The sequence below is a fragment of the Lethenteron reissneri genome, chromosome 20, assembly GCF_015708825.2.
Source record: "Lethenteron reissneri isolate LAM-NWPU_2019-01 chromosome 20, ASM1570882v1, whole genome shotgun sequence".
Taxonomy (NCBI): domain Eukaryota; kingdom Metazoa; phylum Chordata; class Hyperoartia; order Petromyzontiformes; family Petromyzontidae; genus Lethenteron; species Lethenteron reissneri.
In genome coordinates this window covers 1,361,740-1,381,365 of record NC_083798.1, presented here as the reverse complement: position 1 = coordinate 1,381,365, position 19,626 = coordinate 1,361,740, and the positions used below count along the sequence as shown (strand labels likewise).

General features: G+C 52.2%; 2 protein-coding genes across 2 annotated transcripts; one reads left to right on the top strand and one right to left on the bottom strand.

Annotated features, from left to right (window-relative positions):
• Window positions 1–56: 56 nt before the first annotated feature.
• On the top strand, window positions 57–4,044 carry TIMM10 (translocase of inner mitochondrial membrane 10). The gene is made up of 2 exons (XM_061554564.1): window positions 57–225; window positions 2,043–4,044. The coding sequence occupies exons 1-2, from the start codon at window positions 155–157 to the stop codon at window positions 2,233–2,235; spliced, it is 264 nt and encodes an 87-aa protein (XP_061410548.1). The 5' UTR covers window positions 57–154; the 3' UTR covers window positions 2,236–4,044.
• A 1,428-nt stretch (window positions 4,045–5,472) lies between these two features.
• LOC133344478 (uncharacterized) lies at window positions 5,473–19,624 on the bottom strand. The gene is made up of 9 exons (XM_061554453.1): window positions 19,558–19,624; window positions 16,496–18,892; window positions 12,004–12,649; window positions 10,389–10,460; window positions 9,144–9,219; window positions 7,553–7,658; window positions 7,135–7,215; window positions 6,167–6,284; window positions 5,473–5,484 (listed from the first exon to the last, which is right to left on the bottom strand). The coding sequence occupies exons 2-9, from the start codon at window positions 16,636–16,638 to the stop codon at window positions 5,473–5,475; spliced, it is 1,254 nt and encodes a 417-aa protein (XP_061410437.1). The 5' UTR covers window positions 16,639–18,892; window positions 19,558–19,624.
• Between the last annotated feature and the right edge of the window lie 2 nt (window positions 19,625–19,626).

Genomic DNA, 19,626 nt, shown 5'->3' with positions numbered 1-19,626 from the left:
ACGAGAATCGATTCCCGGAGGAGAATCGGAATCGCCGTTTCATTGAATCGCGGCAGAGCACGTGGTCAGCGGCGTGCGGCGACTCCTCCCGGCTCCCCCCGGCCTCTTCTCGGCTCCTTCTCGGCCTCCGTGCCCTCGCCGCAGTCACCTCGCCATGGACCCCATGAAGGCGCAGCAGCTGGCGGCAGAGCTCGAGGTGGAGATGATGGCGGACATGTACAACAGGCGAGTGGCGGCGGCGTGGGGCTGCACGGAGCTGGGGCCTCCCGCGGCCGTGAAGGTTACCGCCGGCGGCGGCCCCGTGGCCTCGCGTCATCTCCGGGGCTCTGGCGCGGCCCCACGGGGTGGCTCGCTCGGCAACCCTTGCCCTGTGCGCTGTGCTTAGACAATCACTGCGCTCTGTGCTTAGACAGTCACCCGTGTGCAGTGGCGCCGTGGATCTGTGTTCTTCTTTGGTTTGGCATGTAAGCAAGTTTGTGTAGATGTCACAGTTGAATGTTGAGGTGCTTCAACCAATCCAAGGCGACGGTAGATGCTGGCGAGCGGTGAGGGATGACGGTGGCTTGGGGAGACTTAGTCCAGCAGTGGCTTGACCATGGCTGGTGATGAATACATGTACAGTACTGACATTGCGTGGTTCTCACCGCATAGAGCACGGACTCCTCGCAGTGGTCAAGGGTCAACCCTTGCTGCTGCTTCATCACCATCATCATCATGATGGGTGTAAACGTCTACCGTGGGCCCGGTTCCCCGACTGGCATTCGCGACAGGCGCGTGACCTTCACGAGCTGGACGCTCGTGCCGCTGCCGCTGCGCCCCACGTGGGGGCGCCGGCAATCTCCGTCTGTGATCACAGACGGGCGGTGCGGGGGGGGGGCTCCCTGTTGTTACCCAGCACTGCTGGAGGCAGCAGCAGCAGCAGCGAGGGTTGATGGATCACCGCGCACAAGTTGTGAAACTCCATGCACGACGAGGAGGTGCCATTCCCTGGCTCGCCACGACAAGGCCGCGGACAGCGAGTGGACTGATCGCCGTCTCTTTATTCCATCTGTACGGGGATAGAGTGTTTCCCCCTCGCGCGCGAGTGGGTTTTCTCCGGGTGCTCTGGTTTTTCTCCCGCATGTACAATAAACACTCGCCGCTAATTGGCTGAAAATATCTTTAAATAAAAAACAAACGCAGGACCCTCCTGAAAGAGCCCTGCGACTGGGTGTCGTTCTCCTGGGTTAACAAAAACTAAACTTTCCGGCAAGTCAACGGTGCTGTTTGTATGATATCATGGTACACTGTGTCTCGCCGTACAAGTGACACTCGTGGTAAGGTAACAGTGGTGAAATAGAACAAACGTCCCGTCTCCTTCAATAAAATAACGTTTTAATCGATCAACCTGCGTTGCTGCTGAATCTGTGTCATCCAGAGACGCATTTGTTGAAGGAGGAAAACCCTGGGCAGATCCTGACTTCAGGATGGGGCTCGTACAAAATCGCGGCACACCTGGGACCGAACCACGGCAGCACGCCATCCGCGTGCCAAGCACTGCTCTTGTGGAATCCCTTCAGCCAGCCGTGGCATGAAACTAAAAACTAAACTTTTTATGTTACCAGGTAAGGCCCACTGAGCTGTGTAGCTCTTTTTCAGAAGTGACCTGACTACAAATGATAGCTCAACGAAGTGGCTTATCACATGGACATTTACAGCAGCCAAATACTCTAAATGCATGTTTCCAAATTGGAGAAGAAAACTGGAGGACCCGGAGAAAAATCCACACGACCACGGGGAGAACGTGCAAACACCAAATAAACAGCAGGCATCAGTGTCGGGATTGGATCCACGACCTCCTGTGTTGCGGGCGAGGTCGTCACAGCTCCTAGCCACCTTGGCGTGAGATAATATTTGCAGGGCGGCACCATCGCCCGTTGAATCCTGCACGACGGCTGCGTGTGTGTGAGTGATGCGTGTCGCACAGAATTTACAAACGCGTCATCCAGGAGGGGTCCCTTCGCTGTGGCATTGACGGTGGCGCGCGTCGCTTGTGCCCGCAGGATGACGAACGCGTGCCACCGCAAGTGCGTGCCGCCGCACTACAAGGAGGTGGACCTCTCCAAGGGCGAGGCCGTGTGCCTGGACCGCTGCGTCGCCAAGTACCTGGACGTGCACGAGCGGCTGGGCAAGAAGCTCACGGAACTCTCCATGCAGGACGAGGAGACCATGAAGCGCTTGCAGCAGGCTCCCTGATCCGCGCCGCAGCCTTCGGGGATGCATTCCCCCCTTCCTCCCTCCCTCCCCCGCATTATAATCTGTACATACCTAAAAGGCTTCTAGGTTTGTGATTGAATGGTCGATCGTCTTGAATAGCGTCGCTCTTATCCGAGTGTCCACGTCTCGATGCCTTAGCACGTTAAAGGAGCCTTTGTCCCCGTGAGAGGATCGACATCGTCACACAGACAGACGGTGCGGCTCGTGACGTCCCCGCTTGACTGTGACGATGCCAGAGGTGGGAACTGAATTGCTGAGAACCTCCTATGCACATCGCCTAAAGGTGAAGATTGCTCCTAACTTTTGCTTTGTAATAACCAGGAATTTGTTTTCTATGATTTAAAAGTAATTCTTGGACTCATGTTAATTGTGCATGTAAGAATTTACTATTTATGATTTATCTCTCCACTAGATTCATATTATAGATTTCCATAGTATTATCTGCGGTGCATCACAACATCGGAGTTAATTGGGCAGTTAGAGAAGTATGTTACGTTTACACGACTTCCATTTGTTGTATCGCCGTTGAACGTTACCATTATTTTCAGAAACATTTTTTAATACATTATGTAAAAACATGAGCACATCCCCCCCCCCTGCACTGAGCAGATGTCCACTTATCCGTTGACGTGATGAATTGCATAGAAGAATCGATTTTGTTGTAATATTCAACATCCTTGGTGATGTGGCGAGTTGATTTGCAGACGTGCTCTTTTGCACGTGATGATGTGGTGTGTGCTATTCCCAAACAGGAAGCAGTACATGTGGATTTACCTGTAAGCGGATTTTTTGTATCGTATGGCTCCTGTCTATCTTTGCGGGAGATGTCACGCTGCTGATGGTGCTTTTCCGGTTCGAGTTTCCCGCGGGAGAAACGAGGCAAGACGGGGTGGTTTGCGATGTTACAATCGCTTTAACCAAAGTCGTCGCTCGCGACAGGATTGAAATGGTGTACATCGTCGACATGTTACGATGGGAAATTCCTCCGTCCTGTGATGCCATTCACTGCAACGGGCTGTTATTGTTGTTCGCACGGACTGGTGACCATCTGCGATCTTTATTCTCGGTGTCGCTGTGGCCGCCTTGCAGCGTGCGTGACGCTCGCGGCGCCGTGCAAATTGTGGGAGGGAAGGTGAAGTGCTAGATGTGGGAGGGATGGTAAAGTCGTCGATTAAAACTGAATTTTGGGCTCACGAAAACTGCATGTGAGAATGTGTTATTCACTCTTCGTGTGTACACTTGTAAGTGGATGCTACTGTAGAGGGTTGGGGCACCAATAAGGGAAACATTAATTATTCAAGGAACCTTGCACACAGTAAAGCGTGGAGAGGGAGTGACTCATTATAACCTTGGGATGCAGTTAAGGTTTTTTTTAAATGCATCTAAGCACCTCCACAGATAACAGGATCTGTATATTTGTTTTCTCTGAGTGTGTAGAGTATGTGGGGGAAATGTTAATGCCAATGTCTACCTAAATAGTGTTCTATCTTTAATTTGCATACCATTTTACTTCTGCACATTAAGTGACCTTGACACCAATGTACAGTATGATTTGCAGTCACAATGGCAGTGCATCAGCCCTGTTGCTCTCCCCTCAAGGGCCATTGCCAATCATTTCGAGTTGTACATCTTTTCTGTAACAAGGCAGTATTATTTTATGTATTAACTCATAGAAGGTGATTTATTTTTGCTTGTGCACCAGTCAGCATGGGTCCCATGCCGTATAACATTCAGAAAGGGAAACTTGTTGAACGGTAATATAGCAACAAATAAATCCACATGATTGTGTTTATTGCAGTAGAGTGAAATATTCCCACCAGTGACCTGTTAAAATGCAGCGTCGTCGGACACAATGCAACCCCCCGCTGGATGAAGACCCCTCCCCAAGCCGTCGCATTCTCATCACGGTCACGCGATGCACCGATCCATCCAGCAGCTGCACGTGAGAGTGGATTTCATAGCTACAGCCACCTGGAGATCACGACGACCCAAACCCACTTGACAGCCAATTTTATATTTATATGAACTTAAAAATATTTTAATTAATGAATGTATTAACATCATTACAGCTCAATGGTACAATATCAATTGTTGCATAATGGAAAAAAAAGCTTACAAGGTGATATTTTAGTTTTTTACCATTTTGGCAACATTCACAAACTGGATCTCAATTTATAAATGATTTTAAGGATATTCTAAGGTGTTTTCGGTAAAGTCACGTAGGTAAAACATCAAAATTAATACAAATAATAAAATAAAATAAAGATCACGACGTGTCGGAGGCAACACAAGTCTCCGTCATCAGGTGGGACAGTCACAGCCAGATCAGCTGCATCTTGATGCATCTTGACTTGTGTTGCCTCCGAAACGTCGTGATCTTTATTTTATTTTATTATTTTTATTAATTTTGATGTTTTACCTACGTGACTTTACCGAAAACACCTAAGAATATGATTCCTTGCAGTCACGAAAGCTTCAAGTCTAGATTTTAAGGATGTGTATTTTACCATTATTTTTAAATATGTTCAACTAAATTAGCTGACGAGTTTATTGCACGGTCAATTAATTAGATACATTTTTACCCTATACATCACATACATTTACCTGCAGTACAATATAGCTAACATCAAATCGCATTAAAATTCTGCACAATGGTGAACCATTCATTTCTAGAATCTTCTAAAATATTTGGCACGATGGAAAATGTGTTTTATCAGTAGAACATGCATTACTTTTTCAAATATTTTCATTTGAAAAAGCTCACGTTGCAAGAGTCAAATTGTCCAACCGGTCTTACCACCCTTCTCAGATGTTTATCGCAAGCATCAGCCCTTCTCATCATGTGTCTCCACATCAATAAAACATTCTTTGACATTCAATCTGCCACACGGCCTCTGGGGCGTGCACGCTTCTGCTGTGCACGCAGCCGCCACAGATGTTCACGTTTGGCAGGCACAGCGATGGGTTTCCGCAAGTCCTGATAATCCTACTCCAAAACTCTCATTGTGGCAACCATTTAAACGTACAATATTTACTGCATTTTACGAGCATTGTAGCAACAGCGAAAATACATTGAGGTATCAATAATAAATAACTAAATATGTTCAACTGGGCACCGTCCCCTGGGTGGGTGTGAATGCATGCGATGTGGTGTGGACTGCCGTGCCACGCGAGACGGTGCAGGGTAGGGCTGCGTGCTCCCATCACGAATCGGTTTCACGTCTGCACCTGTAGAAGGACAGATATTACATGAACGATACAATAAAACATGATATTCAGGTATTTTTTTTTAAGATCCCAATAGTTGTTTCTCTGTATTGCACCCAATAGCATTTGGGACAGCATTCTCCTGCCGAGGATTGGGAGTGCACTATGCGGATGGCAGAGGTTTGGAAGCTAGGACCTTGGTTGAGACGTCAATGATGTTGGCATGCTTTGGTGCTTGAGACTGAACACTGCGGCCTTTAAGGCGAGGGTTTTAGACATTGTGCCTCCATAGAAGCGGGGACAGGTCGCATGGATGTTGAACTTCTTTCACACCGCATGTCGCCGGCCGTGCTCACCGGAGGTGCAAGTTTCGAGGGAAGCACTCGGATTTCCCGAACGATAATTTACAATCATTAAAGACATCTTCAAGGCCAATTAGGTTCATTCCACAAGTTTTGACTGTCACTTTCCGTCTGCGCAATTCTTGAGCCCCAAGCTCTGATGATTATATACAATTAGCTGAATATGTTGGCTTTAAGTCTTGCCTTTCATCAGCGTTGTGGTGCCAGTCCAATGCCTGTCTCATTACCCGAGTGTTCAGCCGCAGGATATTTTATATCTCGCTGCACGGCATGCTCTGGATGTACATAAGTAACATTTCACTTTTTAGAAAATCTCTAAAGTCGTAGTCTGCCACACTTGCCTCTTCGTACTTCCTCTCTCGGTAGAAGGGGCTCTTCTTGCTTATGTAGAGCAGGACGAGGTCGCAGAGGAAGACTCCCTGAAGTTGGAGACAAACGCACAGGATGCGAGACGACGTGCTGCATCACGCGATACCATCCATCAGTGGAGCGATCATGGCTCGTGATGATGAAGATGATGATGAAGATGCAATCTCGAGTTCAGTCGGTGTGCGGCAAATGTGTGGTCCACTCTAAGCTGCATCCACTGCACAAGCCGAGGCATTGATGCGGATTCTCGATGCACAAATGGAAGCTGAGAGACTATGGGTCACCCAGAAGAGACGGCGCACGACAACCCAGAGCCGCGCGCGCTGATCCAATTGAGTCAGTTGCTGGTCAAGTTTCAACGTTGGGATATTTGGCCAATACCAGTGAGAGTGTGGAGTTTTGCTGTTGTTGTTGTTTAAGCTGTGGGAGGAAACTGGAGACACCCAGAACAGGGGGAGAACATGCAAACTCCATGAGCCGCGGTGGCTATGAGATGTTAACTACCTCGCCTGGTATACAAGAGGTCTTGGGTTCGATCCCGACCTTGACGCCTCTGTATTTTGAGTTTTCATGTTCTCTCCGTAGTCGTGTGGACCTTTCTCAGGGGTTTCCGGTTTTTCCTTTCACATTTAGAATCCACATCACGCGTTCAGAGCGTTTGTCTGCGACACGTGATGATGATGAGCCACTTCGTTGAGCTCTCATTTGTGGCCAGGTCGCTTCTGAAAAAGAGCTCTGGAGCTCAGTGGGCACTTACCTGGTAAAAAATAAATAGTTTAGTTTCAAAAAGTGTCAGAACAGAACCCAGACCCTTCGTGCTGCGAGACACGAGTGTGTGCGCTGCGCCACCCTGTGCCACCCTGTGCCACCCTGCGCCACCCTGCGCCACCCTGTTGTCACCCTGTGCCACCCTGCTGTCCGAAAAAATCGCGCTCCTTACTTGCGGAATGAGAACTTGGGAAAGTGGATGCTGTTCTTGATGAACACTGTGAAGTTCTCAGCTCCAGCCAAGATGAGATGCCTGCACACGCGCGCGCGGGTAGGCGGGTTATATAAACGTGCCGTGTCTGCATACGCGAACCATCGCGGAGCCAGTCAATGCTAACTCGTCCATGATGAGATTCCTACTGATGACAGTCGATCGGCACAGGCAGAGTGGAGTGGGGGCTCTATAGAGATCCCACGAGCGGAGGCCCTTCCCAGCAGCACTGGCCTGAGCCAGGAATTGGAGGGCTGCGCCTTTACCAACGACGACGATGATCGTCGCTGTAGCCCCGAGAGAGCGCCGGGGAGACAAGGGGACACCCGCGGGGGGGGGGGGGGGGGGGCCGCGCGCTCGCCGCGAGGAGGGTCGCCACCTGGGGGCGCCGCCGCCGCCGCCGCTCTCCACGGGGCACCAGGCGCGCACCTCGCAGCTCCGCCGCCCCGACTCGCCGCTCGCCACGCAGCGGCCCGTGCGCACTCCTGGCGCGGGGGGGGGGGCGGGGGGGTCCCCCAGGGGAGGGGGGAGAGGGGGAGGAGGGGAGGGGGAGGGAGGAGAGGGGGGAGGGAAGGAGGGGAGGGAGGGAGGGAGGGGAGGGAGGGGGAGGGAGGACGAGGGGAGGCAGGGGGACGGAGAGAGGGGGAGAGAGGGGAGGGGAGGTAGGTAGGTAGGGGAGGGGGAGAGGGAGGGGAGGGAGGGGGAGGGAGGAGGGAGGGGGAGAGGGGGGAGGGGGAGAGAGAGAGGGGGGAGAGAGAGAGGGGGAGGGAGGAGAGGGGAGAGGGGAGGGGGGGAGGGGGAGGGGGAGAGGGGAGAGGGGAGGGGGAGAGGGGAGGGAAGGGGAGGGAGGGGGACGGGGAGAGGGGGAGGGAGGGGAGGTAGGTAGGTAGGGAGGGGAGGGGGAGAGGGGAGGGAGAGGGGAGGGAGGAGAGAGGGGACATTGGGAACGTTCACACTGCACGAGGTAAACTCCAAGGGTGCGATGGCAAATGCTGAATTCCGAACCGGTGGTCTATTCACATGTACAGTTTGCCAGCATTAAGTAAAACATTTTAATTATAATTATCAACACAACAAAGGTCAGAGTGATTTCCCTCACACTCTACTCTTTGGTTCTTTCGGTAAAGTCACGTAGATAGAAAATTAATAGATCACGACGTTTCGATCGCAACACAAGCAACCGTCATCAGGTGAAACTACCACAGCAGGAGAACTACTGACGTAGGAGCGAGTTCAAAACGCCCGTCCTTGATGATGTTGCTAACGGTTTTCGTAGCGTTTTCGAGGATAGTAGCGATTTCAGATCTTGCTACGTCTGCCGGGATGTGTCCAAAGCCTTTGAGAGCTACGTCGACCTGGGCAATGATATCATCCACTGGGATGTGTTTAGGGGTGACTGCGAAATTCAACCCTTTAGCTAATACCGATTTTAGGCTGTCGAAAATTGCGCTGTTACTCTTATTGATAACAATCTTGTTGACATCGAACTTTTACTACTGTATGTGGCACTGGCTTCTTCTTCGACAGGAAGTTGAATTTAGCAATCGGGTTAACTTTACATTTGGCTGACATTGTAGCGGCTGAAGGAACAGTCATGTTATCTACACGGTCCCAATCAGATGTGGACATTTTATCTGTCAATGCTACGTGCGCTTGTAAGAGATTCTTGTCTTAATTATCAGGTTCAAATCGGAGCGGTCTGCTTCTCTCTGGGATCAGGGCTCGGCTAGGCCTGAACAAGATCCGTTCAATAGTTCACTGAAGCGGTGCTCATCTCGTGTTCACAGCCCTGAGACAGTGATTACAATTACACAATCTCATGGCAGGGTCGAGTCCGTCCATATGACAACCATTGTTGGCTTCCTCACGAAGCGACACTCATGTTATTGCTCCTGGAGGGGGGGGGGGGGCTGAGTCAACCCCCCACCAGGGTGTGAGTTGTCGACGAGGGATATCTACAACTCTCGTACCGTTGCCAGTCGCCATCGGTTCCCCAGAAGGGCAGTCGCTGTCATTGGAGCAATGCGCTCCAGGAATGTCAGGATTCTACACTCACGCAAAGACAAAGATCACCCGTGTAGCCTGAACAGACTTTTGTGGCAAGTGCTGTGAGCGAGTACCTGTGAAGGCCTGCACGGTACACAAGGGGATAGGTGGCTAGCACCACGCCCGGACGCCCTTGTCTCCCCAGTGGCGATGTTTACACAAGGCACCAGGTAGTCAATTGAGGCTGAGTAGACCGAGGGGAGGCCCAGAACCGGTTCAGATAATCGCCACTGGTGTTGGTGGCCGTGAGCAAAAATCCCACGGGCTCGTGACAGATCTCGCTAAACACGACACCGCCGTTCCCCGCTGAAGTGCACATACACATATATACACAATATATACGTGATTAATTCTAATACTCTCATTCTATGCATTAGTTATGTTTGTGGAAATGTACTTGACTGTTTCATGAACTGAGAGACAAAATAGCCCTTGTACGTGCGATCACAAATGGCATTGATCGTGAACACTCATCCCGTATTGAAGTCGAGTGGGATGTGCGCAGCAAGTGGTAAAGCACGCGTTTTCTATTTCGTCTTTCCCAGTCTTCAAACGTTTTGCGACACAGTGCGGGGTCTGGCGAGCACAGCACCCCGGAGGGGTCAGAGGTCAGGCGACAACACTCAGGGTCGCAGAATCAACCCCAGCTCGACACCGCTACAGAGCAAACAAGCCCAAGCACAACGGGAGCTGTATGTACAGCGCTAATGACTTCTCTCCTTTATTTGCTCGTCTCTCTATATGATTGATAAAAAAAAAATGTTACAATAGCGACACCTCCGATTTCTACGGTTGGCTACGTACGGTGCGAAAGAAGTCCAACATAAATACGTAGTAACTCGTACAACTATTACCTGGACACATTCATCAGATTACACTGCGGCCTTAACAAAAAATATACAAAATAGGCGACGTTTCAGGCAATGGTCCTTCTGCACAGAGACGCTGGGTCTCAGCGGCCTCTCAGCTGGTTATAAATACTATGAATACATGTGAAATGCATCACGTTATGCCATTAACACGACCTTTAACCATGTACCAAACGACGTGTAATTGTTAGTTCCAGGAACGTGTGTGTTTTGAAGTGAAAATGAAATTACGGTGTCACCGTGCGAGTTCTGTCCGTGGTGCACGCCCGCTGGGCCCCGTGATGGTGGCGTGCGGGTTACCTCGGGACAGACGCCTTGACACTGTCCAGGGGTTGCAATCATGTTCGTGACAACAAAGAACACATTCTCTCCCTAGGACACAGAGCGCACGCAGTCAATCACTCGGGTGCAGTAAAACATGCACGCCCCATCCACATGCACATGCACACATCACACTGCCCGTAGCCCATGGACTGCAGGACATCCGTGGCCGTGGCCTGGTCGTCCAGTCAGTACTCTCTGTCAACATTGCATTCATCTTCTTGGTTCTTTCGGTAAAGTCACGTAGAAGGAAGATAATAAAATAATATAAATATAAAACAACAACAATTCTCACGATATTTACATATTTTGAGTATCTCCCTTCTACGTGACTTTACCGAAAGAACCAAGAAGATGAATCCCTGCAGTCACGAAAGCTTTAAACCAAAATTGCATTTATCATGCAACTTTTGTTTCCATGTGAGAATAGCCGCTTATTAGTACGGTGCATATTTGTTTCAGATATGTTTCCACTACAGTTATGAATCGGCAATTGAACACACAAGAAGACAATGGAGAACACAAGAAGACAATGGAGAACACAAGAAGACAATGGTCCCTTGCGCACCGCCCTACGCAGGTGCAATACCGCCCTTGCCCACCAGTGGGGTGGTGCAGTCCAGTTGTGACGTCAAAGCAACGTCGTCGCCCACCAATCAGAGGGCGCCGGTTCAATCTCAAGGCACGGCGGTTGAAACAATGGGAAAGCGTTTTATCTTAATCTATGACAGTTCTAAAATTGTACATACGATGAAAGTGGTTCAGATAAAGAGTGGGGTTGTTATTCAAGGTGGTGGTGTAGTTATGGTGACAGGATAACAGGCAGGAGAAGTTAAGGTGGGGTTGAGATACAGTTAGTGATAGGGGTAAATGTAGTGATAGGGGTAAATGTAGTGATAAGGGTAAATGTAGTGATAGGGGTTGGGGTAGTGATAGGGGTTGGGGTAGTGATAGGGGTTGGGGTAGTGATAGGGGTAAATGTAGTGATAGGGGTAAATGTAGTGATAGGGGTTGGGGTAGTGATGGGGGTTGGGGTAGTGATGGGGATGCGGGAGGGATGTGCCGTGAGCCACACGCGGAATCTGGCATCCTCATTTGTTCCGCAAATATCATCGTGGACTTCGGCGTTTGCTCTGCTTGTCCCATGGAGATATGCTGAAGCAATAAAAGGGCTCAGGTGATAGCGACACTCTGCCCGGAACAGCTGCGAGATTATTGTTGCCACAAACCACACGCTCGACTCACTGGGGCCGGGTATCCAATGGTGATATTTATTTTGAAACTGTTCCCGGTATAGAGTGTCCCCAATCAATAAACAAACGCTCTCACCTCTTTTAGTTGAGGATACATTAGCCTGGCGCAGTGGTTCACACAGCTCGCTGCGGACCCAGTGACTTAAGATCGATACCCAGCCATGACTGACATTGGCTGCGAATGACCGCGCCAGTCACGTGTCCACCCTTCCTCAACCACAATGACCAACGTGGTGAAGTATGGCCAACACGATTCCCATCACCGAAATGGTGTGCGGATGCCTTCATCCAGCAGTAGATTGGCAAAGGGCTGTAAAATATGTAAATAAATTACCCATTACCTGTGGAGGTATGACATAGTCAGCGGCATCCCAAACATGTGCATCTCCGTGTAATGCACCACTTGTAAGTGGGACGCTGGGTTGGTCTCGTGTCATGTCGGGCTGGAGCTCAGACACCAACTCGCCAGGCGGCGCGGCATCTGAGCCTTGCGTTAACTTCCCCTCCTTGGGCTCAAGACGACGGGCATCGGTTTGCCGATCTCGGAATTTCACCTTTGACTCTTTCATTTCTGCACCCGCTCGGAGCGGCGTATTGCCCCGTGAAGCAGGTCGCAGAGATGCGGAGTCCGGCTCAGCTCCCTTCCCTTGAGTCTCCGACTGTTGGCGGATTTTCAAAAGTGCCTCTGGCAGGAACCGCCTATCTGGCTGCTGCTGCTGCTCTGTTGCGTCGGAGTCGCCCTCCGCGGCTCGCGGTCGGGGCGCTTGAGTTGGCCGTGCCGTGTCGGGCTCTGGCCGCCGGGCCCCCGGCCCGCGGGGGACACCGGAGTCGGGGCGCGCGGGGAGTCGTGGGGGGCGCGCCGGTGACGGCCGCGCCGCAGCGACGTCGCGCCCCAGCAGGGCGGCGGCTCCTTTCACCTTGGTGATGACGGAGCTCTCGATGCCGGTATCAGTCTCCTGATATGCTTTCTTGGTCACGAACACCCAACTTGGGAGGCGGGGGACGGACAGCGCGCGGGGGGTGGGCACAGAAGCGGGCAGAGGACGTCAGCTGGAGTGAAATCGTGTTGCGGTAAATTCAAACAAAACATCGCAGGGCTGCGATTACTCCCGGAGCAAGCTGGAGATCACAAGAAGAGTATTCCATCATCCCACATATCCACGATTGAGTTAGCCTCCACTGTACTGTGTTCATTGTATCGCCCAGGGCTAGAACGCCCAACAACGTACAATATGACAGCGAACTCAATCGTATATCGCACGACGCGAACGGCACTTGGCTAACGAGTAAATCTCAAAAACGTCGAAATCCATCAAGGGAGCTGATGTGATGTGACATGCCCTCGCGGTGACGACAGTGGAGAACTTCCACAGAGACCTCACTCAGTGTTGGGCGAGAGCAGTGGACGAGTGTGCAACCGGAGGCCACGGGCGATGAATCGGTCCTGGGCCTCTCTTAGGTCGACTCAGCCTCAAATGAGTACCTGGTGCGGTGTGTAAACATCGCCACTGGGGAGACAAAGGCGGCCGGGCGTGGTACTCGCCACCGATCCCCTCGTGTGCCGTGGCGGGCTTCATAGGTGCTACCTGCTAACAGCACTTGTCCCAACAGTCCGTTGAGGCTATGCGGGGGATCTTTGTCTTGGTGGACAGTGGGCAGAGCAGCCTCTGGACGTGTGGATGGTCTCTGCAGGTCGACACGTGGAGTTGTAAGCGCAGCGCGCGAGTCGAGGCGCGCTGCCGGCGAGAGGCGACGGCACGAGAGAGAGGGAGGGGGGAGGGAGGGAGGGAGAGAGAGAGGGAGGGAGGGGAAGGGACGGGGATGCTGTAACGCGAGCAGCAGTCCCGGTTCGCTACCCAGTGAGGGTTTGAAACTTAGATTTTTTTTTGAAACAGAAAAATCCCCTTTGCTGTACGATTAGTCAACTTGTCAAACAAGGCGGCGTGGCGCACGGTGACGCCTCCTCGGCTCCTGCGTCCCCACGGCGACTGGTGCTGCCTGTTTATAGTCTACACTCGCAGTTTGCCGAGCAATCTGCGGCATCGCTTCTTTACCCCCCCCCCGCCCGCCACTCGAACGCATCCTTCTCCAACAACAACAACAACACCAACAACCAGGGTGAGGACGCCTTCAAAGCAAAGCTGTCCAGCGTGTAGATGATACCAGGTGACATGTCGGGGGCGATGGCAGCTGCTCGCATCCCGCAGAGAGGTCACAGCGCTCGGTACTCCGAGAGCGGCACACTCGGCCAGGCAGTTTGAGTCGTTGCCTGCTTTGTGATTCTTCCAAGGCGCTCTTCACACAGAAGTAGCGTTGACGTGTCGCTCTTTACTATGAAACGGCACTCAAGTGAAGCAAAAGTTGATACGGGCAGCCGGAGTTCTCAACAAACCAAGGCCGAGGTCACAAACGAGCACGTAAATAATAACCCGTTTACAAAAAACGTAACAGCCACACTGGCAAGATGATGACATCAATACCCACGGAAACACGCCAACAAGCGACCAGGTGACCCGGCCTGAGGCCAAGTCGCACGCAGCGCCAAGGAACTCGAGATCTCTGTGTGAGCGGCACAACTGGGAAACAGCAGAAGGTGCGCGCCGTGCCATCGTTGAAGGCCGACCGGAATCAGAAATTACGAACTAACGGGGCAGACTGGAGGAGGAGGAGGATGGAGTGGTTTTGGAGAGATGAACTTGATCAAGGAAAGGTAACAGAGCAATGCGTACAAAGAAGAAAAAGAGTCGAATGAGTGGGTACCACCTGCTATGACCGATGTGGTTAATGAAAATAAATCCCTAACATATGAACGGTGCACAAATAGCCGTGGCGAGAGAGACTCGTACTCGGAGTTGCACCGAGAGACGGAAAAACACGCCGAGACGGCGCGAGACGCACGGCGGCCGTCAAGAACACGATGGAGTGGCAGCCACGTGGTGGGTGGATTATTGAAGAGTATTGATGAGTATTGATGAGTGAGTTTTGATGATGAGTATTGATGACACCGCGTGCCGGATCGCGAGATGGCACCGGCTCGAGGGAGACCTTCGCCCTGAGCGTTGAATCGATCCTCGCTGAAGACGTAGGGCACGTGCAAGAACACTAAAAACCCCCACAATCCTTCAGAGGCGCATTTAATCCACACACCGCCTTCTGACCGAGCATCAGCCTCCAAGCAACCCAGCCACGTACGACGACTCTGACGTATTGTTGTTTATTATTTGTGTTTGCTGTTCGTTACTGGCACGCGAAGTGTCAATCCGACGATGAACAGATTCGGGTTATTGGGGCCCCACGCGGCCAACTTGGCTCGAGTTGTCACAACAATCGGCACGCACGGCCACCCCGCACCAATGCTTGGTGTGTGTGTGTGTCTCTTGCCTCTGCGTTGCGACACGGCAGAGTGTGTGCTTATCCACGCATCATATCCACTGTAAGCTCCTGAAACTACACGTGGAAAATTCGTACAAAGAACAACTTTGCCTTCGAGCCACGTGGTGTTGCAACACGAAAACAAATTGGTTTAAGCCTTGTGCCTGGACTAAGCTGCAGGGATATATATAATGCAGTGTTCACGCGACGGATGCGTTGAAGGCGCACCGCCTTCCACAAGGCGGTTGCTGTAATAACATCACATGAAAAGGCGGCTCCGCAATTAATAACAATCACAGATTTGCCATTCTGTCAACAATTGCAGGTTTGAACACGAGGGTGCCACTTTGCCGCCGTGCGGTCGCGGTGGAGGCTTCAGCTCCCCTCTGTTTGCTCAATCGGCGCTCTTCATTTAAACACAAAAATCCGTGTGGATTCGCGGCTGTCCCGTGACTCACCAGGATAGTCGCAGGTCGGTGAAGCCGCGGACTGCATCGGCGCTGCTGTTGCTGAGGAAGGCGGCTCACGAAGCCGAGTTTCGTTGTGGCATTGCAGTAAACTCCCCTGACGGAGATTTAATATCTCTTGTGCTGAAGCGGCTTCACTTTAGTTGCAGTGCTATTGTATTGTGACGTCGGTATTGCATTGTGACGTTAGTAGTGTGAAGTCAGTAGTGTGACGTCAGCATTGTGACGTCAGTATTGTGACGTCAGTAGTGTGACGTCAGTATCGTATTGCCACTTGCACGGACAGCACACAAGGCGCTTTCACCTGGGTGACACGTTTGAGACTATGGCCAGATTCACCTGAATACATTTGAAAATCGTTGAAGACAAATCGTGGCTGATATTCGTTGGGTTTTTCGGTAAAGTCACGTCGATAGGTTCAAAGAAAATAACCAAAAATTAACACAAAACGACGACGTTTCGTCACCACGAGGAGGATGAAACGTCGTAGTTTTTTGTAAAAAAAAAAATAATGTTTTTTTCTTTGAACCTACCCACGTGACTTACCGAAAGACCCAAAGAATACGAATTCCTGCAGTCACGAAAGCTTCGAGTCAAGATTCCGTGGCTCGCTGCGCAGCATGGACGGCTACGCCACCTCGGCGTGCAGCGTGTCACTGACGCTGTGCAGGTCCTCATGCCTGCACAGTGCCAGCGTGCCAGCGAGCCGCTGCAGTGCAGCAGCAGCAGCGGCTGCGGCGGCTCTTGCACGCGATGCGTGGCCTGCTAATCCTGCCCCGGGGGATATTGGGGTGGGGTGGGGGGTTCTTTTCGACATCGCAGCTGCTCGCCGCACCACGCCCGGCGCACGCCACGCGCGGTCCGCCCTTCCATTGCTGGCTTCGACGCGCAGCTCCGTTTCTCGTCTTTCTGGATCTGCCATGGCCCCTGAGATGGAAGGGTGCCCGTCTCCCGCCCACCCCGCGGAGGCCGGCAGCGCGGCGCGCCTCCTCACCCAATGAGGTAGGCGAGCACCGCGACTTGTATGGCCCGGAACAGCACGCCCACGGTGCGGTTGTGCGCGATCACGAACTTCTCCGTCTTGTAGTCGAAGAAGCTGCAGAGGAGGCTCCTGGCCGTCCACGCGTGCTCCTCCATGCTGCACGGCCCGAACCGCGCACGCCGTGAGACAGAGAGACACACAGAGGTGGTGGTGGTGTTGGTGGTGGTGATGGTGGTGGTGATGTTGTGGTGGTGGTGGTGGTGGTGATGCTGGTGGTGGTGATGGTGGTGGTGATGATAGTGGTGGTGATGCTGGTGGTGGTGATGCTGGTGGTGATGGTGATGGTGGTGATGTTGCGGCTGCGTTATTGCGCTGCGCTTTGCTCGAGCCTCAACTCCTCCCTCCTCCTCGCTGCTGCGGCAGAGACGCTCCCTGCTAAGGCAAAGACAAAGATATCCCGTATGGCCTCCACAAATTTTTGGGGCAAGTGCTCTAAGTGAGCACCTATGAAGGCCGGCACGGTGCACGAGGGGGGTTTTGGCAAGCACCAAGCCCGGCCGTCTTTGTCTCCCGAGTGGCGATGTTTACACATCGAAGCAGGTACTTATTTGAGACTGAGTCGACTTCGGGAAGGCCCAGGACCGATTCAAATTTTCGTCACTGGCGTTAGCCGTGAACTCGGGTGGCCGTGTTCGTGGCGCGGTGCCCTAACCACTGCGCCACCGCTCCCCACGTAGCCCTGCGTACTACACGCATTGGCCCAGCCGTCTTTTCGGTCACAATGGTGGGAGCAAACCAGAGCACGGGAAACTCTCGCCTCTGATGGCACAACCCCCACGTGCCTTCTCTGATGGTCACTCGATTTCTCGGCCATTGCGCGCCGTTGCTCAAGTTCAAGGTCATTTATTTGGTGTAGCCCTGTGAGCCATTCGGCTCTTGAATCGGGTGCAACCGCAACAAAAAAAAACATGAACAAGAAAACATCTTAAAGTGACTATGTGCAAACAGAAAATCCAAGAAAAAACAGCAAAATATTGCAGAAAAAGCACCGTACACCAACACTATCTAAATCACTCTCATTCATGTAAAGCGCCTGGAGTTAAGGCTATCTCCGTGTCAACGTAAAATGAGATAACAATCTATTGTACTGCACTGTTGACGCTCCCTCCTTCACCAATCCATATTGACCAGCGTGGTGAAATTTGGTCAAATCATTGCGACGATGGACGCATTCATCCAGCAGTGGGTTCGCCAGGGGGCCGCGCGTGCACGAACGGGGCGACCCGAGCGGGCTGCAGCCGTCGACTCCCGCGGTTCAACCACGGACGGCTCAGACCCGGATTCAAATCCAGCTCCTCAACGGCGCCGACTGAGTGCCCTGAGACGCGGACGAATCCACAGCCCACATCGTCCATTCCTCGAGTAAGTCGACTTGAGTGGAACACGAGAACGTCCGTGCACGGCGGAGGCGTTGGGCGGTCGCTCGTGACCGAGACCATCAACTCGCCGTCACCGAGAATCCGTGCGGTGAGAATCCGGATTCGATCCCAGCGCGTCTCTTGCGCTGCAGCCAGGGTCTATGGACGAGAACAGCACCTTCGCAGCCACTGGGCTCGTCACGCGGTATCATTAGTCAAGATAAATCATGATCGCGATAGGTTTCCCGTGGCGCTGTCATTGCGATGCGTTTGCGTGTAGCTGCACCTCCAGCACGAATACAGATCGCCGGACTTAACTCCACACGCTCCTCGATGATGACACCGTGGCCGCAAAATGAAAAGTTTCCGAAGCTGATGTACTTTATATGCTGCATCATCTTCCCGTGTAATAATGCGCTCGTCCGTGTGTCTGGTGGACGATCCACCTCTCGTACCAAGTCAGCCCTGGAGCCTCGACATCTCCATGATTTTGGAACAAAAAGAATCGACAAATATCTTCACAAATCATGCAAAGCGATAAAAATATATATATATTTTAAACGCTGCGCGTGCCCTGTAAACATGACTGAGTGGAGTTTGTTTATTGTACATTATCAGGAGCTTGTCTATGTACATTATCAGCTTGTCTATGTACATTATCATCAGTGTCTATTGGACACCATTGTCGTGACAGAATGAGTCACTCGAGTAGGGACACGGGAAGCTCGGAGAGAGGGGGATTATGGGTCCAGCAGCCCGGCCTGCCAGTGAGTCACGTGGGCAGAGTGAGGGACCTTCTGATGAGAGCCAAAAGGGGCCGTGGCCGAGGGCGGAGCCTGGCCACGCCGGGGAGGATAAAAGGGAGGCTCCGACCGTCAGTCGGGGCTGTCGTCTGGGAAGAGAACTCGTCGTGCTGCCGGCGTCCTCGTCGTCACGTGCTCGGCATCGTCGGTCGGATGGCGTGAGGACCGTGGGTAGATATCCTGTGTGGCTATATGGAACGGAATAAAAGATGTGCCTCCAACTCTTAGTGTGTCCAGATTGATACACATCATCATCATCAGTGTGTCTATTGTACATCATCATCGTCAGAGTGTCTATTGTACAAATAATTTATCAGCAGCCAATTCCCGAAGCGCTTTGCGAGTCTTCCCTCTCCCGCCCTGCCATTGGTCCGAGATCATCACGAGCAACGATGATGACGTCGTGGCGTTATTTTTTAATACGTGAAAAGAAAAATCGAACGATACGATTATGGTGGATCTGGTATTGTACGATATATATTTCCCCGCAGTATTTCCGCATCGCGGCGACCATATCGATCACGCTTGCAACACCACGATCACACAAAGACAAAGATCCCCCGTATAGCCTCAACAGACTGTTGGGGCAAGTGCTGTTAGCGAGCACCTACGAAGACCGGCACTGTGGCACACGAGGGGGTGGGTGGTCGGCACCACGCCCGGCCAACCTTTGTCTCCCTTGTGGCGATGTTTACGACACACCGCACCAGGTACTCATTTGAGGCTGAGTCGCCCTAGGTGAGGCCCGGGACCGAGTCAGATGATCATGACTGCTGTCGGCCGTGGGCGGAAATCGCCGGGTTCGTAGCGCAGCGCGCTCACCGCAACACCGCCCACTCAGCCCGGCACGCACCCTTCTCGCCCCGTCACCTCCGAGACCCAAGACGAGACGAGCGTTTGCGGCACTGCGTGGAGGAGGCGC